At 40.1% G+C, this 25292-nt stretch overlaps 1 protein-coding gene across 1 annotated transcript in view; it reads right to left on the reverse strand.

Moving 5' to 3' along the window:
- The window catches only part of MYO3A (myosin IIIA), a 121176-nt gene extending 101519 nt beyond the window's left edge, over positions 1 to 19657 (reverse strand). The window contains exons 1-3 of the mRNA XM_063324623.1: positions 19575 to 19657; positions 9781 to 9963; positions 6016 to 6150 (exon numbers count right to left, since the gene is read on the reverse strand). Of these exons, the coding sequence (XP_063180693.1) occupies positions 6016 to 6150; positions 9781 to 9948 (303 nt within the window). The 5' untranslated portion in view covers positions 9949 to 9963; positions 19575 to 19657. The remainder of the gene's footprint in view (positions 1 to 6015; positions 6151 to 9780; positions 9964 to 19574) is intronic.
- Between the last annotated feature and the right edge of the window lie 5635 nt (positions 19658 to 25292).

Below are 25292 nucleotides of genomic sequence, written 5' to 3' on the forward strand. Positions count from 1 at the left end.
GTACTTTCTGGGAAAAAAAGCAACACAAACAGAAGCATCCCAAGGATTTAAAAAGATAATTTAGATATTTGTACATTTAAAATTTTTCCTCTTGATGTTAACTTTAAGAGATCAAAATTAAGCAACAAATTTGAATCATTTCAGGCAAATTTTAAATTAGCAAATATAGCTGCTAACTGGATCACAATAATCCTTCATGATAATCTTTCTGTAATTCTTGTGAGTTACCAGTGTCCGGTTAGCAGTTTCGACTAACATCAAGAAACATCCAGATGATTGAACTCAAAGTATAACACTTTGCCTGCAACAATGCAGAATAACACAAGTTACCAATTTATTTCAAGCATTTATTTTCCCACATTATAAGGTTGAGGAAAAGGCTAGCATGCCACTTCTTTAGAGAAGCAGCTTCCGAGCACAAGCTATTCTACACTTTCACAGGATTTCTCTGATGAAGACAACCTAGAACAAGAAAACATTCTACACAAGAACAAAGATGAATCAGGTTCATTTCAGTCTGGGCTGTGCATAACCAGCACCTGTACAGATTGTACTAGCTACTCAAATATCATTTGCGAAGGTACTTTTTAAGTACCTGGTCAGAAAACAGAGCACTGACAATTGTAACATATTCCTCCTTTTCAAATTAACAGGATTCTACATTTCTTACCACACATTGAAAAATATTTTGATTTGGAAATGTTTTCATCATGTTGAAAACATTATATTCTAGCATATGGAATATACTACGCGTAGTAATAAGTATAGAATAATGACACACACAAAAATAATTGCATGCTCTAAGAGGAGACTGTATAGCATGACAGTATCGTCATCAGATTTACTGTAACCACAAATGGATACTAACTAGAGTATCTGAGACATCCTTAATACAACAACCATGGTTGCTGGACAGCATGAGGGAAACAGACTGCAAAAATTGGACAGCTTCTTCCTAAATAGCATCTTCTACTGCCACCACAGGAGACAGAATGCTGGGCTACATGGACCATTGGTCTATCTCAGCAGGGCATTGCAAATGTTCTTGAGATGTTCACATACACACTAGGAGAACCAAAACTAAAAAGAATGCTTTGACAGCCTTCTTAGAATTCAGTACAAAAGGATTTATTCCCCTCACTTCCTAGTGATTCCCTCTACCTCTCCAGAAATGGAGATGTAGACCTGTCCAAAAATGGAGAGGTTTCTATAAAATGCTTTGATTTTAAAAACCTGTACTTTTAGGTGGGAAGTCACTCCATCCAAACTTTTTTCCCCTACCAAGCTATGTTTTAACTCATGCAACTAAAATCTTTTTTTTTTTTTTTTTACTATAAAAATAATGGATGCTCCCTCTATTTCCTAAGCATAAAAATAAATTGAGAATGATAAAATATACTAGCTTACTTATCTGACTCACAAAGCCAAATCCACCTCAAATATGGCATGCATAACTGTGTCTTTTGAAAATGGACTAAGATACTTCTTAAAGTTCTACCTGATCTATGTAGGAAATGAACCATAGAAATATGGTGCATTATGATTCTTGGCTTCTGGCTTACACTAGCACGTAAAAGCTGTGTAAGACCTACCAGATACCTCGCTGTGGTATTTTCAGCCTTCACTCAGTCTTGATTAGGTTGCTCTTTGCACCAGATCTCAGGTAAGGGCCCTGCCACTTGCTCTCTCCACCTGCCCCTGACCTACGTGCTCACCTGTAGGGCCTGATATGATTTACCTCTCTGCTCCATCTTCCATCAGCTGATTTCCAACTATTTCAGATCTATTCCCTTCTGAACTAACATCCAGGGCGGAAAAAAAATGGGCTATAGCATGCTGCTCTGCCTTAGCCGTGTCATCATGCTGATGCCTGCTGACATGAAACTGCTAAGCTGACTCATTCCAAGTATAATACTCATGTGGTTTCTTTTCAACACAGACTCAATAGGCCAATTTCTTCTGCCTGCATCTCTGGACACATGTGACAAGGCTTAATATACCTGGCAAGAATCCTCCCTCTAGCAATATTCTTTATTAAAAATGTGATTAGAACAGCATCCACAGAGGAGCAGATGTTCAGCCTATCTGAGTGCAGCCTACAGAGAGAAGGGCCTTTCTGAACTCAGGATCAAGGGTACTGTTACTCTGTACAGATGTATTCCTGTTTCACATTCATTCCTGTAGGTGGTTTCCCTAAAAAACACTGAACTGAGAAAGTTCGGTTATTTTATTACCAAAAAATGATAACTATGCTATAAGTTCTCATATGATTAGTTTTCCTCTAGTTTTAAATTATTTGTTAAAATCTGTATTCTATGCTAGCCTCAGATTTAGGTCCTATGTGTTAACATGAACACAACATAGCAACTTTACACTTCTACAAATACTGTACCAGAGTGTCACACACAGAAGTGTGTTATGCAAAAAGTTCGTTTATTTTTCCAAGTAATCATTATTCATGTTTTTTAACTGATTAGATCTACACTGGATAGTTAAATCAAAGTATGAGATTATCCACACATCTCTTGGTACTTTATTATATAAAAAAAGTATTTGTTTATTTTAACAGAAAAAAATTAATGAACAATAGTTCCTACTTTCTCAGAAGCATATTTCCAGCTCACAACACTGCAACTTCAAAATGCTTTACAAGATCAGTTTGGTAATTTGCACATTAGCACAGAGACATACTACAAAGAAAATGAAATCCAAACATTCACTAGAAAATGAGGAATTTCACTTCAAATTGGAAAAAAGATTTTCTGTGAAGGCACATGCTATTAAGCAATTATTCAGTGAAGAAATTTGGAAGAAAAGTCATGTTTACCAAGATTATTCTATAACATATCATTTCCATCATTTTGAAGCAACTGTTTTTGGCATCTATTGATATAGAAACTGTCAGATGATCTACACCAATAGGTCAGCTCCAAGTTCCATTTAATTGTAGGTAAATATTTGCAATAGTCATCTGGTTTAATGATTTCAGTCACAGGACGATACCTTCAACCTGGATTATGACCATCCAGTGCCTCACTGTTGACATATGCTTTAGAGTGAGAGCAAATGTTAAGCATCAATTTTAGTTAAAAATGGAATGTCCAACTACATTGTTCAAGAATTTGAGAGTACAGGTTCAACACGTACCAAATCATGCAAGAATAGATTCGTTTTGGAAAACAGCGATGGAAGGTGGGGTGGAATATTTCACACCAGGACTGCAATAATCTCATCATAAACCCATCCAAAGTCTTTTCCTTTATTCAGAATGGGTGTAATTTACAAGGTCTGACAGTTTTATTGTCTGACAATTCAAGTATTTGGGACTAAAATCTCTCAAGAACCCTTTACAATATTTGCAGGATAGTCCTTTTAGCTACTTGGTCAGTTTTGGCTTCAAAACTGTATCTCAGACACTTACCTTAGCCTAGTTCAAACCTGATCAGCCCCTCTTCCCCAACACCCAAATATGATCAAGTGCAATACAAAACAGCTACCAAAAACCATGGTATATGTCAAACATCATCACACTATATATACTAAAAAAAGTGTAAGAATTGAACAGTAAAGTTCATATAACCAATGCTGAATTAGGAGAAAAGAAACCTGGAAAGAATCTTTCTTTCCAGACTGGCTTGCTGTTGATATGTTGGACACGTCTTAAAGAGCTGATAATTTGCTTTGTCTAGGAAAAAAAATGATTTACTAATATCTACAAATATGGATTCAGACACTCCACAGAGTAACTCTGTTGGTAAACTACAGTGGTGGCTCTAAGCCCATTACTAAATGCTGAGTTTTGCCACTTACCACAACCCATTCCTAGCAGAATTTGAGAAACTTTCCCTCCAAAATCTCCTTCCCACAGATCTCATCAGAAAACACAAAAGCAGAGCAGAGCAACAAGTTCTGCTTTTAACACCCCACTGCCCTGTAAACTCTTCCTGGCAGCTGGAGCTTTGCAGGAATCCAGAATACCACAGTGCACAATAATCTGATTTGATTCTCTGCTTTTCCTCCTTGACATCATTTTGCATTCAGATACTATGGAAGCTGCTTGAGATATGCAAACTGCAGTGGTGTGCACTCTTCGTCCTTCCAGTCTTTGGGAACGTATCTACAGGCTAGGTGCTGACTGCTAAAGGGTCCATCTTAATTTCCGAGGATTACAAAGAATTTGCATGGTTTAGTTGATAGCTTTTTTGAGAGAAGGAGACAAGAAAGATCTCATCCTTCGTATCACACTCTGTGAACCTTAATTTCAAGACTGGATTCCCCTCTTCAGGGCATGCAATAGTTATAAAGTGATAATGCTCTTTTAAGATAAAATAAATAAATTTAAAAAAAAAAAACTCAAAGCAATGGAAACAGAGGTCTCTGTAAGCTACAGTGAAAGACTAATCACCACCTTTATGAATTTAGACACAAATATATTGTTAAAAAAAGCCAACAAAACAGATCGGAGATAATGAAAATGTCTTAATTCGTATAAACTGTAGGACACCTAAATAGCTACTATGAAAGAGAAACTGCAGTGGCCCTGTAAAGCTGCATACAAGCTGAAAGGAAGGTGACAGTTCGAGGAATCTGTTCCATGACAGTTTTCATTCACAGGTACCTTTAGTAAAAGGAAAGCTTCACCAAAGTTACCATTGGAATTTATGTTTCTACTTATGCATATCTACGCATACAAACAACAACTGAAATCCACTGCATTCATGGTGCAGTGACAGAAAGCATCCAAGACTATTCCACATGCTCCATACTAGCATTTGCACATATACAGCTTGGCACACAAAGAGTAAATATAAAACTTGTACTACAGATGTAGGTTTGTGTTTCTCACATTAAGAAAATAAATCCCTGTGAAATATAGAAATTAGAATATAAAAACTTGACTGTTTCCTCAAAGTCTGTTCCATCCTGGCTGTTTGGCGTCCATCCTGTACAGGTCAGAAGTTTCACAGATGGAGTTTCAAATGCCCAGCAGACACAACAGAAACTAGATTTTTCAAAGATACTCACTGCACAAAGAGCTGATGTCTTTTGATGTCAGTCTAACTTAATCATTTGTTATGATTTCCAATGCAAACTATTCTTAAAAACATCTTCCCAATGTAAGTCAGAAGAATTTGGAAAAACTTTTAGAACTTAAACATTTTTTAGAGCTTGTTTCCAGGATTAGATGCCATTGTACCATTGAGATATTTGGCAGAAGATTTGTATTCACTCATCTGACAAGTCATAAAATACAACCAATTCTTCAATCTCAATCTTATCAAACACTGATCAAACATCAGCAAGAGCCCTGACTGTTATGAAAGGCACACCATTCCTGTCAGAGACATTCTTCTTCACCTTCCTCTGGGGAAAGGAGGTTTTTGCAGAATAGGTTATAGTGAATCTATGAAAACAGTAACAACCAAGCTCTTTGCTCCTAGATTAGTCAAAACTAAAGACTGAAACACACAAATTACAGGCTTTATTTTGCTCTGACTCCATTTGAGGAAATCCTGCTGCTTTCAGCAGTAGTTGGGCAGTAGCCTGTTTTTATTGGTTTATTTATCTATTTGTGCATTTACTTGCACAAAAAAAAGCAAGTTAATTAATTAATTGAATTTCATTTAGGAAAAAAGTCATCACAGTGGTTTCCTTTAACTGCTATGTCATATCTTAGTCATATTTCAAGAAATGCTACTGGAAGAAGATTCGTATGACAAGCCTTTCACCAAAGAAAAAAATTTTAGGTAGCAAATCCTATGAAGTCCTAATAGAATTTATATCCATGTTCTGAAAGAACAGCACTACCAGTATAATATCAAAATACGAATACTGAACTCAGAGCAGACCATTAATTCAGAATACTGAAGAGACTAAACAGCAGCATTTATCACTTCATATGCAACTACTCTAAAGAAAAACATCAAACAAATTACTTGCATCTCATTCATTAAGTTTATAGTCAACACAGGATTGCCAACTGGAAGAAAACTCTTATTTTTCTGAATTATTTACCTCAAGAACTAGCCAAAGCTGGTCTCCATTTTTCACATCTTTCTTATAGTACATGCCGTAGAATTTGACTACATTGGGATGATCAGAGAGAGCTTTCAAAATGTTGTACTCTGCTTCAATTTCTTCATCAATATCCTAGTGTCACAAATGAGAAATACACAGCAGTTAATAAGTAAATAATGATAGCCATTTTAAAAACCCAACACATAGCATTTTCTGTCTATTCAAAGGTAGTTTGAAATAATGCAAAGAGAAAAAAAAAACATAACACAAATGTACCATTTGCAGGGCTACAAAGCTTGGTTCTGTTCACTCATTTTTCCCCCACTGTTTAGATCTCAAAAAAAATGTTAACACGCTTGTTTCCAGATTTAAAACATTTTTAATGGATTTGCTATTTACATGCACCCAAAAAGAAACAGAAGTGAAAAATCCATTCTAGAGGAAGGCTACCTATGAACTCCACTACCCATATGAATGGATTTCATATCAATGAAAAGCACTCACTCAGTGTCAAGAACCTGGCAGAGAAAAGGGATGCTTTGTATTCCCAATGAGTAACACTCCTCATTTTGTTCACCACCACAGGCATCTGCCCCTAAGAGGACTTTGCTCGCTTGCTTCTTATACAGGTCTGTCCAACGCTAAATCCAACTCAAGTTCCTCATATTAGCCTTGTCTCCTGAGATCAGCTTGACTGGTCTCAAAGAACTGTGCCCATCACCAGTATCTTCAGGAACTGGGCCATTAAACATTCATGTTGAGATCACAAGGATAAGTCTTCCCACAATGTTTTAGACATTTTTTTATCATAGTAGCTAAAAAACAGCAGAAGTTTTCCTCTTTCAAAAAAAGGAGTAACTCACTTCAAGTTAATTTTCCCATAAGCACAACACAGAATACAGCCAATAAAAAAAAAGAGAGATGCAAAGAAGGAAGAAAAAATGAAGGCACTGAAGATGGCAGAGAAGGAAAGGGAGGGTGGAAGATAAGAAGGGATGAAGACAGAAAATGCATCTGGCAAAAACCCAGAAGGACATATCATAAAGCAAAAAAAACAAAACAAAACAAAACAAAAAAACCAAAAAACAAAACTAACCCCAAACCATGAAAAAACCCAAAGTGTTGAAAGCCGAAAAACTACACACAAAAAATATAATAGCCCTGGGTGCCCTGGGCAAACTGTAAGAGAATTAGCCCACTGTCCTACTGTGATTTAATAAAGGTTTCCATTTCCTGAGGGTTACTCAGATTTTATGAGATTTTTACTATTCGAGGAGAAATGAAAAGAGAGAGAATGAAATGAATAGAATATTAATTCTGTGCATAGTAAGAAGAAAAAAAAAATCTTCCTCTGTACGTTATGAAGGAAGAAAACTAGAAATATTTGGTTGAATTTATAGTTACCTGCATAAGAGTACCTCTTTTAGAAAAGGTAGAGGGAATATTTTCATGTGAACTTAGACATAGGATAATTTGGCTAAGAGCCCTGAAGTACAATGGTATTTACTTATAGCCCTGAGGACAAGACAAAGAGAATTCTCAGTTCCATCTTCATATATTCTCATTTAAACACCTTCACTTTCCTGTTTCAGTTTCAAAAGGCTGAGCTGTTATTCAACACAAAGAATCTGAGAGCTCTGAAGGATTAAACATGAAATGCTTATTTCAGTCTCACATCACTTATGATAATGTAATTTCCCAGTTTAATTCGGACATATCAGTTAAACCAAGTGATACAAAACCACATTTCTTCTGCTTGTTCTTTTTCAGTCCACATCTCAAGAGGCACAATTCTGAAACCATCTTCAAAGAAAAAAAATGGAAAATTTAAAGAAGAAAATAGAGAAGTATCTTTTTCTTCATTGCAATGGCTCCCTCTGCAGCCATTAATAATACTTTCAGTTTAAACAAAAAGAACTAGCTTATTGCATTCACCCTATTTCTAGCATAGGATTGCCATTTTAACAGTAACACGGAGGTACAGCAGCTACTCCAGTCATCCTGTAAACAGGAGGGGGAAAGGAAGAATAGTATTCTTAAAACAAAAAGGAGAATAAATTCTGTTAAAAGCCCCAGGTCTGGGAATGTGATGTTGACTGCATTACCAACTTCCATTTTTTCATTAAAATAAGGAATCTGTTTTCATTGGTTATACCTTTTCCCTTCTTCAATTCCTTATGTTGCATTTTTATACATCATATTTCTTCTGTATTCTATCCTACTTAATCTATTTCTCTTTCCTCTAGCATCAGCTTTACTACCTCTTCTTTCTTCTTGTCATCATCTTTTATGCTTTTCCTACAACCTCCAAAATGTACACAACATTGAAAGTTTCCCCAATGCCTTCAGTAATCCCTGCCATAGCCAGCTGCCACTTAAGAATCATTCCTGAGGACTTGTGAAATAGATGAAAGCAGAAGCACTTCCTGCCGTACAGGCATTTAGACAAACACCAACTGCAAGAAAAATCTTCCCTATTCATTGTAAGCACAAGAACCTCATTTACAGAAAGCAACAAGAGTCAAAAATAGAGTTTCCAATGCATTTGAATTCATCAAGATCCTTATCTATTGGCTGCAAATCATATTTACTTTGGGAGAGGTATATACTCTGGGAGAGAATATTGAATTGAGACAAGCCTACTTTTGTTGCTTTTAAAGCACACAGAAATAAAAAGCGGATCAACAAGAAACAGAGCAAAGATAATGCAAGACGCTATGTTTTCACAAACACATTTCATGGACTTACAGGCCACGGTATCATAATTTGACAGCGTGTGATATGCTGGGGTAGACAGAGCCCCGTGTGGCTGTGCAGCTCCAGACCTGCAGCGTTGCACAGGGCATGGTGAGCTCTTCCCTTCCAGCCCACAGGTCGTGCAATGGAAGCACACGCCTCATAACCCCACACTGGGAGTGCAGAAGATGAGCTCAAAGGGGCTACTTGAAATAGGAACATCTCCTTGTCCATGTTTTGCAGGTTACTGTTCTCAAGAAAAATCCCAAGCCACATGCAGCACCACTGAAGTCAACGGGGTATGCCTTTACAAACCAGAGTAATGCTCTTCCTTACTCTTTGAGCATTAATCTGCCACCCAACAAATGTTAATTGAGAAAAAAACCATACTCTACAACATAATATTTCCACCTCCCAGTCACCTGGTGCTTTGTGTGTAGGAGCTATTGCCTTTGTATTTTCCATCTGAAAAGATAGATCCCTCTGTGATAGCTACATATTTTGGCACGTTCTGAAAATGCAGAACCAACAATAAGAATAAAAATATGCTATGTTATTTTTAAGGTATCACTTATAGCTCATAACACAGCCAAAAGCATGTACTCAAAATCGATGCTTGAAGATACATCTAAAGGATTTAAAAGTACATAATTTTTCTTACTGGCTAGTATGTAAAAAAAAGGGGAAGGGAACAACAGTAAAAATAGAAAAAGCAAGGACTCCTGGTACTGAAAAGGAAAATAGTCAGCTCTGTTTCTGAAAGTAGGAGAGATAAACAATGGGGAACCAAAGGCAAAAGTAACAAAGTTTAGGTGTACTTCTGACTTGTACTTTACACAACCACTTCCAAGATCACTTACGATATGAAAAATGCACTGCTAGCTAGCCTGATACTTAACAGGTTGAAGCAGTCTATTTCATTATCACTTCTATCTGCAAATGATCTACCAAGATTAACAGAAAAAAAGACTACATAAATTGACTTACAATTAAATAAGCACAAACCAAGTAATTTAAGTAGCTTACGTGAACAGGATCCAAAATTTTGACTGCTGCTTTGCTGCCATTTTTCTTATTTAATACCTTGAAAACTTTTCCATACGTTCCTTTGCCAATAGTCTCAATTATTTCCCAGGTATCTGAAGGATCAGGAAAGCTGTCAAATATTATTGTTTTCCCAGTCAACGGAAGCATCTCAAATGATGGCTCCTAGGAAAAAGAGATTTCAATGTTCACTCAACAAATGGTTAATAGCAATTGGCTTCCTACAAATGCAAAGAGAAATACACAATCCAGTCTCAAACACTAGAAATGTTTTTCCACGTAGTGTGCGTGCACTGAAAGCATAATGAACAAGAAATGCTGCACTTAATACAGGTACGTGCAGTCAACACGCTATCAAATGAAGGGAAATTCAAGTAATAATTTGAACTAATTTCAGGCTTGAGTGAAGTCAGCAGAAGCCTTCCCAGGCACTTCAATGAAACTATAATGTCACTCCAGGATTTTTTGAAGGGCAGAGGAATGGGAGTCAAGTTCATAAAATCCAAAAGAATTTGGCTCCATTACCAAGAATCGGGCAAGAAAGGGAAAAAACGCCACAAAGCAAAACACATTAAAAAGTAGCATTAGGTTCATTCCAACTTTTACAGCAAATGGTCAGTTTTACAATCCTACTCTTACCATTAGAATTTTTATATAGATCTCATAAGGCCAAGGAGAACAAAGTGGCAGATCTTTTCACAATATTATGGTCTTTGACAGCTAAGCATTCACAGCCATAGAAAACATGTTTACTGATGTACATTCATTAACAGCTGTTTTACATACTGTAAAGGAAACACCTTTTACAATGACGGAATTGTATCCATCACTGACCAGGTTACACCTATGCCCTCGTCAGTGATGGATACAATTCACTTCGACATGTCTTCATAGTGACTAACCACCCAGCAGCTACAGTGGTAAAAACAAAGCCCACACCACACCATCACCACCCAGCTCCCCCAAACAACAACAAAACAGAAATCCCGTTGCTAAGAACAGACAGAAACTCATTAGAAACGTCTCAAAAATTACATTTGCATATTCTTAATTGTAGAGCCAAGACTGAAAAAGCAAAGGGGCAGGGAAGAGCACAGACTCAAGCCCTTGCTAAGGAGGCAAGCAAGAAGCGAGCCAGCTACTGAGTGCTTAAGTCCTCCCTGAGCACAATATGCAATAAACGAGCCAGGTTGGGAGAGTCATTTTAAATTTTTTTATATAATACTTTATAAAGAGACTACAATGTAATTATTCTTGGATTTTTTTTTATGTCAACAGCACAAATCTACACACATAAAGCATTTTACGTGATATTACCTCAGTGACAGAAATTGCACCATGACACCATACTACTTTTTTTTGATAAGAGAATGGCTTCAACTGCAGTTTCATCCATGGCTTCCAACATAGTAGCCATACTTTCTTTACTCATCTGCTTATTCATATAGCCATGTATACCCCACTACACACGCAGCACGTATATCCACTATACATACAGTATGTATACCAACTAGAAGAAACTGAAACAGACTGCTATACAAACATACTTTGTACCAGCTCTTTCAATTATCTGATATGCATACTGGCATGTCATGTGTATTCAGACTAATTTTCTACTGGATAATCCAAGCTCGCCTGGGGAACACAGGGCTCAGGATTCTTCCCATCATTCTGCTCTTGGCTGATTAGCTCACTAATGACCGAGAAGACAGGGTTTTCTTCTCTCTCTCTCTCCTCCCCCACCCATTTTATTTTTTAATATATATGTGACTATTACCAACTTCTATACCCGCTCATGCAGCAAAGTGGTGAAATATACTCTTAACACCAGGAAAATTGCAGCAGTCTGTTGCATACTGATGACTGCAACCAGTACTGGCCCAGCACCTTGATTTCAAGGGATGTGGGAACAAAACGACCCAATTTTACCTGCTACAATAAAATCTCCCTTAACACAAATCCAGGTCAAAGTAAAGACAGAGGATCAAGAGACATTTGCAAGTTTGCCAAGGAATCAAGCTTTGTGGAGCAGCTGACATGCTGGAGGGAAGGGATGCCATCCAGAGGGACCTGGACAGGCTGGAGAGGTGGGCCCAGGGAAACCTCATGAAGTTCAACAAGGCCAAGTGCAAGGTCCTGCCTCAGGGTCAGGACAATCCCAGGCACAGATACAGGCTGGGCAGAGAATGGCTTGAGAGCAGCACTGAGGAGAAGGACTTGGGAGTGTTGGTTGATGAGAAGCTCAACATGAGCCAGCAATGCATGCTTCCAGCCCAGAAAGCCAACTGCATGCTGGGTTGCATCAAAGAAGCACGGCCAGAAGGTCAAGAGAGGTGATTCTGCCCCTCTACTCTGGTGAGACCCCAACTGGAGTACCCAGCTTTAGAGTCCTCAGCACAAGAAGGACATGGACCTGCTGGAATGGGTCCAGAGGAGGGCCATGAAGATGATCCGAGGGCTGGAGCACCTCTCCTGTGAAGACAGGCTGAGAGAGCTGGGGATGTTCAGCCTGGAGAAGAGAAGGCTCCAGGGAGACCTTATTGCAGCCTTTCAGTATCTGAAGGGGGCCTACAGGAAAGCTGGAGAGGGACTTTTTACAAGGGCATGTAGTGATACAGCTTCAAACTGGAAGAGGGAAGATTTAGATTAGATATCAGGAAGAAATTTTTCACTATGAGGGTGGCGAGGCACTGGAAGAGGTTTCCCAGAGAAGTTGTGGATGCCCCACTACCGGAAGTGTTCAAGACCAGGCTGGATGGGGCCACCCCGTCTACTGGGAGGTGTCCCTGTCCATGGCAGGGGGTTGGAACTAGATGAACTTTAAGGTCCCTTCCAACCTAAAACATTCTATGATTCTAATACGCAAATCCTCAAATTTCTGATCCAGATTCAAAAATTGCTTTTTCTTTTTGTCCAAACCTCACCCTGGGATTCACATAGACACAACTCAGTCACAACATTGGCTGCAGCCTCTTCCTAATGCATTACCTTTCCACTTCATGCCTAGTATTTATTTATCCACACCTTGGGAGCTTCACCACTTCCAGGTACAGCCACCTTTTCCCCAGAAAATGAACACAAACAATTAACAATTTTTTTGGAACTTTCTTTTTCTTGCACCTATTAAATAGTGCTCAAATACAATCATTCTGTTTGGGGTTTTTTGTAATGACTTTATACATATATATAAATGCTTTGTAATTAGCTCATAATTGGGACTATACAAAATAATAACCAATTTGGGGATGATAAAAAGGATTAGGATTCATAATCCCAAATCCATGCTTTGAAGGATTTGACAATGATGGAATTTCAAATTTTCTCTATCTGAGCTTTAGTTTTTAGAATTGAGGTTAAGTATTTGTTTGAAGTTTTACTGGATACTCATTCCATAATTGGCGATTTTTTTGGAGAAAAAAAAAAGTAGAGTGCTATCAATGGGCACCTTCATAAGAACTGAGATGTCCAAATCATATTGGAGCCTGTCCACATACAAATAATTTTCAACTGAATACATAGTTTTCCACCAAAACCTAGGGGCTGCTACGTCCCACGTTACACAAATACACACTAAGAGCCTCTGACCCAGGTGGCTCACAGTGGGAGATATGCTGAAGTTGAAGACTCCCCTTCAAAGATGAGTACTGAAGACGCAAGAATGCAAAGACCAGCTTCACACTTTTAGCCCGTGCCAGGGCCAGGTTGCCCAAGCAGGGAACTCTGATACCTTGTATCCCAAAATACGCCCTCAAGCAAAGGTCCGCCCCTCCACGCAGAGTTTTTACAGCAAGTGGAACATTCTAAGAAAAACCATGTACATCAAAACCCACAGCTTCAGGCAGCTTCCTGGGCTTTATTAACTTCTTACACATTAACGGACTCCCAGCATCAATTGCTTACTTGTCTGTAGAGACTAGTACAAGAAGAACTGTTAAAGGGCTAAGGAAACATGATCCTGCAGATGCTATTTGGCTACTGGTAAAGAGTGCTGGGGATACTGTCATATGCCTGCATCTTCCTCCGCAAATCACACCAGTTGCACATCATCTCATCTTAAAAAAAGTCACCACATACTTAACAATAACGCATGCAAAAACTGTCATACTTAGTTCAATAATTTAAGAGTGCTATTCCAGAAAGAAATATTCACCCTAATCCTCTGTCTTTGGATTTACAACCTCAAAATCATGACTTGAGTAAGTTTTATTGAACACTGTATTTCCTCACTTCCACCATGTTTAAGATCGAGCCCCTGCAGATAAATTGTTTAGGTTCCACTTCTATTATTAAAAATATATTAAATAGAATGATTTCAAGTGTTCTGTTCTGGGTGATGAATAATGTTTTATTACATCTCAGTGAAGCTAAGAAAGCTGATAATGATTTAACCTCATATTTCAGCAATAAATTGGACTGTCTCTGGAATATGTCTGAACGCCTAAACAACTGGGTAATTTATCATACTATTAAAAAATTACTTTAAAAAACACAACTTGATCCAAACTTCTCAGCTAGGAATGTACCCTTGAACCTCTATAAAAACTCTTTAAATACTCCTGGTGTGCTCAGCATGACAGTTCCTTCAACTCTTGCTCAGATTTTGGCTAACAGGGCTCCTGCCAAGGCCTGATGTGTGCTGGGAGCAGCACCATTAGGTCAATGCTAGTGTACCAAGTAGGCAGGACAGGTGGCCAGAAAGAGCTAAATGGCCATTATACACCATTATCACCTGCTAATCGCTGTCTCCTGCGGCCAGTATCTTTTGTCTGGCAGTTTTCTCAGCATCTGCTAATTTAGAGAAATGGTATAGACCAAACCTCCAAATTGGAAGGTATAAAACCTCAGCTTACCCAAAAAACCTTTCAAGTGATAGACTGGTCTGGGCAAAAGGGGTTTGATGGTATTTGTTTGTTGTATCTCTTAATGAGCTCATGAAATAAAGTTTAAACCACAGACTATGTTGTCCTGTAAATTTCAGAGACCTAAATGGACCCTGACACTTACAGTGATTAAATTCAGGGTATCTGGTCTGGGAAAAATAGTTTTGGTGTTCCAAGACAACAAGCCAATGCGGTTGGGTTTTTTAGTTTGTTTGTAGGTTTCTTTTTCTTTCCTCTAAGAAAGGGATCTGGCTGTCACAGTTATAAGAACAAATTGGATGAGATTTCTTATGAGCCAGCCCTATGTGATTTTTTTTTTTTTTTTTTTGCTTCCTGGGCCACATCAAACATACACAATCTGCGCAGCAGACATCAGGTCACGTACTACAGCTATACAGAGATGCTCTGTTCAGCATCAATACTGTCACATTCACTGCATTCTCTATCATTTTCAGTATCCAGCTAGTTTGGAGAGGGAAGGGGCAGCCTCATGAAGAACATATAATATCTCCTGTGGACTATTTGAGTGCTGCAAAGGCAATTCAATGAAGCACACTTATCACATCCAAAACTTAAGACACATACCAATTACACTGTCGAGGTCGTTATGGTCAAGGCCACAGAGCATTACAGACAATCGAGTCAAGTGGGAATAAGCAAGCCATTTTGCTTCTGCAGGCTGGGTTGCAAGCACAATGGAGCCTGAATTTCATATAGAACATTAAATGTTAATCCAATATTTTTTATTACTGTTTTATACCACCTAAGTTTGCAACTTCTTTCTAAACCTTCCCCCTGCCGCATAGTTTCTGAATGGACCTCCATCTCGCTTGGATGAAAGCGTATCCATTCCCTCCATAAGGAGCTGAGAAAACAAGAGAGGCAGCTTGCCTCATGTCATTCATCTTTCTCCATAAAGGAAGCCTACATGATTAGCAAAGCAGATACCTATTCATACATGACTAAAATTAATCCAGCCTTTAGGTTCCCTTCAGCATCTTGTGTCCTAGCTACCACAGTGTTTGGTCTTGAAAATTAGAACCAGAACCTCATTGATTCAGTTCAAAACACACCTACTTTGATCTTCTTTGATATCTTTTGTTTTATTTGTCCACCTTGCTTCCCCCTTCCCATTGCAAACACTACTTGGGTTTAACTAGCCAGCTCCTGCACATGTCCTACCCTGTAATTTGCCAGACATCTTCACATGTGTCATGGGAGGTAGATGTAACACCAGTTTATGTTACATATTGTGTCTGTTACCTCTGTGGAGGTCACACTTGCACTCCTTCAGATTCTGAAACTTAAAACTCTTGCCTAGTGGATACCAGAAAAATAATCACCCTAAAAAAAAAAAAAAAAAGGAAAGGAAAGAAAGAAGGAAAAGAAATTACAGGCAATGTTCATGTAGAGATTGCTGAGACTTGTTATATCAAAGGGGAAAAAAAACAACCCTTCTCACCTCACTTTTTTACCACTTGCTTTATGCAATATCTAGTTTATAAGCTTTTTGGTCTGGTACTGAATCACTAGGCACAGTGGGGCCTTGAAATACTTCATGCAGTAGCACAGTAAAATCCCACAACACATTTCCTCTTATTTCATGAGTTTATGCCACACTGACAAGTACTTAATAAGAAAGCTAAAGGTTGCTGCGTGGAATTCTTAAGACAATCCAAGAGCATAAGGCTACAATATGCCAATCATCATACTAACACCTAGCACTTTCTAGGTAAATGTCCAAATAATTTCATTGTTCAACCACAAACATGGATTGCAGCACAGATCCTGAGCTAGTATAAATGTAGCTATAATGAGCCAGTTATGCAGCATACTATCTCATCCATCATTCAAATAATAAGTTTTGCTCTGGAAATTCCAATACTCCCCCCACTTAATTCTGGGGGATATTTGGCCTTGATTTTGATGAATATCTGAATGGGAACTATAGTCAAATCTAAGATCAGGGTGAGCAGATTATCTAGGTTGTCAATTAGTGAAAAACAAGTGTTTAGAACACAACTGTTTCTTTTTACTTCATTTGTTCAAAGCTGAATACACTTAACATTATAATTTCACTAAAAAATAACAACAAAAATGTTATTTTGCATGATTACATAATTTTTATACTATCCATGTGTCTATCTGAATTATCTTCTTTGACTGTACATCAGTTTGCTTACTACTTTCCAGTCTATACATTCCCCAGTATTTTCCTAAAGCTGAACAATTGTATTTCCCATCTGCAAGAAACTTTCCAGGGGAAGAAACCCCACCTCTTTAGCCTTGGCTATGGCAGATGAAGTATAAAAAAATAATCAAATACCTTCTCTAAGAGTCAGTCCACTTCTTTCACTGTTGTGTGCTTACAAGAGTAAGAAATGGACAAAAGCTGGGATTCACCTAACTTGATATGTGTACAATACACCTATTGGAACATAAACTAGATACTATAATCCCATTTTAGTCAGTCAAAGCAATCAAAAAATCAATTTACTCAACCTGGTTAGCACCTACCTTAGCATAAGACGACTTGCTCTCCAGACTCTATTGATTAGACTGGCTAAGTTTCCATTGACTACAACAGGAACCCTTCATCCGGCTTCAGATGTCGACACATTAGGCAAAATGAATCCTATCTACTTAACTGCTGGAAGCAGAGTTATAGCTTGAGAACTGATAGAATGAGTATCAGCGCTATGCTACAGTCAGGGAAACTGCAAGCCAGCCACATCTCATCACATGAAAGTTGGCAGGTAACTTGGACATTGTCTGAAAACGCACAGAAAAGGCAAGAATCATGCAATGACATTGCCAAGCAAACTTTAAATCCAACAACCGAACCCTAAATTAATGTAAATGCAGAAATAAATGGTTACTTTAAAGCATTTAGAGACAAGGTGTGGTGATAAATTTAGCTTAATATCAGAACAATGTATTTCCTGGGCACAATTCAAAGTATATGCATTAATCTTAGGGCTGCTCAAGGAAAAAACTGACCCATTTTTGAGGGCACTTTTCAGTGTTCACTCTCTGAAGGGCTTGGTAACTGCTGCTTCTGCTTCTAAAAACACTTTTTGTCTTTGCTAACTGTTATCCAGTGACAACTTTCCCAACAAAGCAAGACAGCTTTCAGAGAAACTTGATGCCTCTGGACTCCTTGACCCTTGTAAAACTTCTACATGCAGTAGAGAAACAGTACTGTGTGGTATCGGTACCCGATCTCCTATTGATAAATGCATATTGGGTGTCCACACTGACATTTCATCTGCTGATTATTATTCAGCTGATCTTGACATTTTGACTTGCTGCAGACTGAACTGGCCATCCCTGCTCATGGTAGGCTCCAGCTCTTCACTCTCTGAATGTTCTCAGAGCAGGCTGCTGGAAGACACCTACACATCAGTGCTACATTGCACCTTGGTTTTCTTCCATTCCCCACCATGCCCCACAACAGTAAGAGTCCTACTGCATGCTGAGGTTTACAGTTTTCAGGAAACTCCATGGGAGGAGGGTTTTTTTTAAGCAACAGGTTAAAGAATCAGCAAGGGCTGTAAGCATTCAATCTTATCTCATGCATAGGGGCTGCCCACTGGATGACAATCCTTCAGAGCTCAAACATGACATCAGTACAGGACCCCAATTTTTTGAAGCCTACCTTTAGTTACAGGAAGAGAGTATGAAAGGAACACGGAAACAAAATGCTAAATTTAATTATCTTTGTCAATTCTAAAAGCTCTGATGCTTTGAAAACAAAGGAAAGCTAAAGATTTTTATGGCAATTGTCACCCAACAGAAAATATTTATGCAGGGGGCATTACAATCATGAAAACAAGATTAATAATGGAAGGAGGAATGGTGTCATTATCAAATTGTATTTGGAACTTGTGCCACCAGAAGTAATGAACTGACATTACCAATCCATGAACTGAATCATACCCAGCTCATTTTGTGGCTCCCAGAAGAGAGGCACTACAAGTGATGAGAATAATTTTTCAATGACTACACACTAGATCAATATATTAGCACAGAACTTCGCTTTCAAAGCTAAAGCGTCACTTAATTTTCCTATTTTAACACAGTAAAACTTTATAAGGCCATAAAAATCAATATGGTGCGATCTCACTCACTCCCTATTTCTCAGGGCTTCTAACAGCAGCAAAGTGGCTACTCAAAATTAATTCAGCAGCTGTATCAATGAGCTTTGGCAGGGCTTGAAATTAAGGCGATACAGGAATTTGATAGCAGGATAAGGAAGGCGTTGCTGACAACAAGCAAAGTTGCGAGCAGTTAACATTAGCAGGCGAGAAGTTAGAGGGTGTGAGCGTATATTGGGGTGTCGTGGGCACGGTGAGGGTTCACACGTGTCGTGCAGAGGCCGTGCTGCGGGGCTGCCCGTCCCTCGGGTGGGCAGCGCTGGCCCCGGGCACCCTGGCTGGATTCACCACAAGTGCCACAAGGCCCAGGCACCCCTCCTGAACACCCTACCCACTTGCCTTACCCAGAAACTCACAGGAAAAAAAGAAAACAGAAACAAGCAGGATTCGCCCAGGGGCCCGAAGGAGAGAGCCCGGGAACGGTGCCAGCGCACCCTCCACACGCCCCCCCCGGACGTAGGTCGCCGCCCAGCTCCCAGGCCGCGCACCGCGGCCCCGCAGCTGCCTGGAGCGCCCGTCCCGACACGGTTCCGTCCCAGCCCGTCCTGCCCGCCGCGCCACCCTGCGGGGGCCGGGCCGCCATGCCGGGGGTGGCCAAGCCGCCCCGAAGCCCCTTGTCCGGGCGGGACCGGCGGGCGGCGCGGCTCCCTGGGCAGCGGCGTTACACAGTTCCCCAGTCAGCCACTGGCCCCGCAACCGCCCCGGCTGCCCCGCCCGCCGCTCCCGGGCCGAGGGTTACCCGCAGCGAAACCTCCGGTCCCCACAGAGCCAGCCCCGCCGAGGGGGCTGGGGCCGCGCCAGCTTCGGCGGCCCTGCCGCGGATTCGCCCTCCTCCTCCGGACGTCCCCGGCCCGGTCCGACCGCGGTCCCACCTCGGGGTTAGCGGCGGATGAGCGGTTTGCCCCGCTTAATCCCCGGCAAGCGCCGGCAAAGCCGGGAGGGCTCGGCCCGCCCCGGGCAGGGCGCGGCGGGGGGCGCCGGGGCGGCCCGGCCTCCCCGCCCGGCGGGGACCAGGCGGCCGCTGAGCGTCCCGCCGGGCCGGGTGGGCCACAACCAACCTGGGATGGCGGCACGGCCGCGTACGGAGCCGGGCCGCAGCCTCCCGGGCCTAGTAAACCCGACGAGGGAAATCACACCCGTATCGGCCATGGAACATCTAGGGAGGCTGCAAACTTAGTACAGGAGAGCCATGAGCCCAGCCATTGGGCTGCTGGTGGCCACGCTGCCCTTCATCAACCTAATGGACTTAACCTGGCCTGCTAAAAATAATTGAGATCTGGTGCATGCACAGGGCTCACGTTATTACCCGTTGTGGAGAGGTGACTACGCCATGGCAGCGCAACAGAAGTACACTTGTGATAACAGGGTGAAGTTGCAAGACGTACTACTCAAAAAGTTGGGAAGTGGATGAATTTTAGCAGTAGAGGTCCTATGTGATATACAAGGTAGCCTTTAATTATGCTTCTTAGGTTTTCTTTGGAGGACCCCCGCCACATCCACTGCAAAGAAGCAGCCAGGCTTAATCAGCACCAAGGAACGTGTGCCTCCATCAGAGACTTCTGCTGTCATGTTGAGTTTGTCTCCTTCCATTTTGCTAATAACATTTGGACTTGGTTTTTGTTTTTAGAACGGTCTGGCAGTAGGGGAGTTGTTTCAGAGCTGTCTATGTTCTATGTCTTTCATGAATACAGAATTGAGACCAAGTAGTTCATGGATGGCCTTTCCATGTGAATATATTTGTGATGGGAAAAGCTGCTTATCCCATCCCAGACATCAAAGGTATCGCATGGACAATAAGCCTTAGAAAATTCCTCACTGTGGGAAAATAATCAATAGAAACTTCTATATTTTTAAGCCCCTAAGCTAAACAGCCATGAGCCAAATATATTTAAGGCCAAGAGGCCTCTGTATTTCCCTTCATCAAAGCACTATTTCTTGACTGTATAATACTTGCTAACATTTTCAGACTGTGCGCAGCACTATGCACATAGGAACTTATGAGGAAAAGTTTAAGGTGCTATGTAGTCTTTATTAGCTCCTTTCATTGCTGGATGCTCTGTCCTTTCATAACCTTTCCTCCTCCACTGGTTGAGACTCTATAAAAACACAAATGTGAGCTTCCTAGTTTTATAATCCCATTTTACTAATTGGGGTTGGAAGCACTAGCAGAATAGGGCTTCCACTGTAAAAACATCCGTATATTTTAGGCTTGAATTGCTACATGAGAGGCATTTGTGAAAGCTTCCCCCTCCCCGAGCAAAGCTCTCATTGATTTCAGTCGTGCTTATGAGTACCTAGCACCCGCTGCCTTCAGGCTGTGTGTCTGGCTGGATGGCAGGTCATATGCAGAAGCATGGCAGTCTAATCCTCCCATCATGCAGAAGCTTGACCAGAGTGCACCACCAAAAAAGGCTAAAAGCCTCTCAGAGGAAAGCTAGGTACAAAAAGGGGACAGTGCAGACTCACACCTCTCCTCCCAGACAGAGCTGGCGTGCATCCGAGGCCTAGAGCAAGCAGCTGAGAAGTGCTTAGACACAGCCTTAGGAGCCAGAAAAGAGAATAATTGCAGCAATTGGTCCATATGTCCCCTTCCACTTCTAGCAGTGCTGTCTGAAAACAAAACTACTGCCATCCACCTTGTCTGCTTCTCAATATCTGTGTGCCAAAGTCACTGTCCCATACCTCTGAAGGCCTGAATTCCCTGTGAGCTCTCCATCTTCTGTCAAAGGGGCCTCGAAGGCGAAAATCCAATGTGATGGAGTGAGTTAACGGAGCCCATTTGGAGTGAAGAGTTGTACATACTTTGGTCTTATGCATTAATTAATTATTCAGGTGAACTGGTCTGTGAAACTCCCCAAAACTAGTATCTGTTTCATTTAGATGATCGTGAATGACTTGTGAGTAATGACAGCCCATTGCTGCAGAAAGGGCCCTAGTTTAAACCAGTAAAAGTCACAACCAACCTCTGAGGCCAATAAAGGTAGGCACTGTTCAAACAAACGAGGAGTTTCAGCCCTTAGTGAATGGCAATCTATGTGTCAAAAAGACACTGATTGTGCTGGAGAAGTTAAGCATGAGGTTATCAAGTGACATGCAGCGTCGTGCAGCCTAGCCACGCTTCTCCTTTCCCTTTATTTCACTCCTTCGTGTTCTTCTTTCTCCATCTCAACATGCCTTGGCTTTTACCCTTCTTTTTCCCAAAAATTTGTGGCTTTGCTTTTCTCTAGGAAGCCTTCCAGAAGAGGTTTCAAAGTTCCTGAGAGAATGTGGGTATACGCTCCCTCTCCCCCCAAATAAATTTGAAATAATTAAGGTCAAGTGTTATGTATTCACAATATCAAGATATATATAAAAAGGTAAATTAAGTGTGCTCATCTCTAGCTGTACCTGGTATGAGGTTAAGTTGTGCTTAATGCCACGAGACAGCATCTATACTACACTATCTTTTTAACAGATATTGGATTGGTTTCAGACTCTCTCCTTGCCTTTCAACATAGTTTTTAACGTCATTAGAAATATTGTGCATGTAAGTCTGAAAAGTATTTTTAAATTTTTAAATTACTGTGTGTGAAATGTGAAAGCAGTGTGAGCAGACAGCCTTTCATAGCATCTTCAAAATTAGATCATACTAGACAATTGCTTATAGAATAAGTCTTATTTTTCATTGTAATATAACGGACCAGAAGCATACCTAAGTAGAATTGGACCTCTTTTACTTCAGAACTGATAAACTCGAACTTTTGCGTTCCCAGAATCTTCTAATGGCAAAGATGCTCTTGTGATTAAGGCACCAAATTAAGACTATAATTTATGTAATAAAGTATTTCCTGAATTGTGAAAGTCCTTACTACATCCAAATAAAGTCAGGATCCTGCTGTTCTGGACACTGTGGACCCCCTACAAAAGGAGGTCCTCCTGCTTTTGGGCAGAGCTGAGCCATGCAGGGCTTTGTGGGACCTGAGGCACATGTTCCCTCTTTTCATCTATTGTCTTTTCTTTATAAGTGAGCTTTTAATACTATTCTACCCATGAGGAGGTCTTCTGATGGCTAATTATGTACATATGCAAATAACAAGTGACGCACAAAAAGATCAGCAGATACATAAAAGATAACTTAAAAAAACAAGCAAGCACGTTTAACTAGCAGAAGAGAGACCACCACTGTAAGAATTAAAGAACTTACCTCTCTGGGGAACTGCTTTTTGACCTCTCTGGCTGCTTAACTGAGCACAGCCTGGAGCAAATATGAGGAACTCCTCCCCTTTTGGTGTTTATTACAGAGAAACAATACTTCCTGCGACACCTGAGTAAATATCCTCTAGGAAAACCACCACATAGTTTGCTACAGCTAGCTTATTATTCCTTTGATGATAAATGCCATCCACCATAATGAATTACCAAGCATGCCCAAAAGCATGAGTTATTTATTGAATGCATAGATTTCTCTGAGGTAGCCCTGAGCTTTGGCAGGTATTTTCATTAGTTGATCAAAAGAGCTCCGTAACCCCTTTTGAAGGTCTTAGATGCGTGCGTGATCCCTGTAATCACATTTAAGGGGCTGGTTAGATCAGGAGGTTGTTAATAGGATACGAAACCTTGCACATCCAACCCAGATCAGTGCAGATGAAAAGTTGTGACTATTTAACAGCTCTTTTTGTGTCCTGTCACCTAACCCAGTTCCTAAAGGAGAAATATTTGTACCACTTTAAATTTACAGAATGTGGTTTTCTGGCTTTTTTAATTACACGTGTAATACAGAACATTTGACAAACAGGAAAATAATTAAAAAGCTCAGTGGTAATTAATGAGTCCAATTAAAACTACAATCAAAAGAATTTTGAAAATTCCCACTCCAAAACTATCTCCACAGTCTCAACAAGCCCATAAGCACAGGTGAGGGTTATAGTAATCAAAAAGCACGAATTGCAGGAAAGTAGGAGTGATTTAGAAAACTGACAGTTCTTCACTAAAATTTCCCTGTATCAGCCCCTGTCATTAGGCCCAGGAGCTGCACATCGAGCACAGAATATTGCACTTGAATGGTGATAGCCTAACTGGCACTTATTGATTCATATCCAGTAGGGGAAAAAAATAACAAGCAAACATATGCAAGGCATTTTCTTTAAATTTCCCAGCTCTTCCAACTTCACAAGGTTTGAGGTAACAAAGCTTTAGGGGTTTGCAGGCATTGTTTTCGATCAAAGAAAGTTCTAAGTCAGACCCAATTTGAACTCATGTCTCAAACTGAATTTAAAAAAATGCTCGTAAATTTTGGTTTGGGGTTGTTTTTTTTGTTTGTTTAATAAAATATCAGGAAAAGAAGTACTGGAAAATTGGGAATTTAAAATTTTCCATAGTTATTCTAAAGATCACAGGAGAGATGATCAGGGTCCAAGTGATAACTACAGAGAACATTTATGCTACAAAATGGCTTCTAATGTCAGTTGCCTAGAGAATAAACTTATCCCTTCCTTGGAACGCACTGATCACCAAAATAACCTTAAAGGATTTTGCTTACGTGCAGTGACGTGAACTAGTAAGAAGAAGGAGGGACATCTGAGGATTGCTGCTTTCTGGATACCTGAGTGAAACGTGAAGTGTTAACCTTGAAAACATGCAGGTAAAGATTTGGGGTTGTAGTACTGCCATTTCCAAGCGTGCAAACAACAGATCCCTCAGGGTCATGAAGCTAGCTTGAAAATTGAGGGATTAAAATCCTAAACTAAGCAATAAACACCAGTCATCTGGTAATATGCGTCATGTGGGTCATGTTGTAAATACAGCACTTCCCCTATTAACTGCTTAGAGATTTCAGGTTTGGCACTTTTTTTTTTCAGTTGTACGGAGGGTCTCAGCGCTCAAACATCCATGTCATATGGATTATATCCTGGAGCAGCAGGATCTATGTCATACACAATCCAAGTGAACAAAAGTATATGATATGTAAACTATGTATTTCTTTACAGCTGTATTTCTCCATAGTCCCTGAAGGTTTAGGCAATCATCAGCCTGGCATTGAGAAAAATACCAGTTAAGCAAAAATCACCATTAATATGAATAAACACAAATGTACTTTGTTATATAAATAAGACTGTGAACTAATGAAGTGTAAGTCAGCATCAAGGTATTGATAATTCAAGCAGTTAAATCAGTGTTTGGTACATACATCTGGTTATCATCTGTTACATACTTACAGGAGAGTTGAAGAGGTCTTTAAGAAGTAAACCCCTCTCCCCAGCAGAATCTTTCTATAAGATTATTTACACTTAAGACCTAAAACCCAGAAACTCTTCAGTGAAGAGGCTCCTACGCAATATATACCTGCACAGCATCTAACATCCAATCTCTGAGTTCATTGCATACCAGGTGCTGCCATTTAACCATGTTTATTAACGGGGCAAATAGAGGTCTTTTCATATCAAGCGATAAAAGAAGACTCAGTGTTGAACAATTGTGA

The sequence above is a fragment of the Chroicocephalus ridibundus genome, chromosome 2 (assembly GCF_963924245.1).
Source record: "Chroicocephalus ridibundus chromosome 2, bChrRid1.1, whole genome shotgun sequence".
Taxonomy (NCBI): Eukaryota; Metazoa; Chordata; class Aves; order Charadriiformes; family Laridae; genus Chroicocephalus; species Chroicocephalus ridibundus.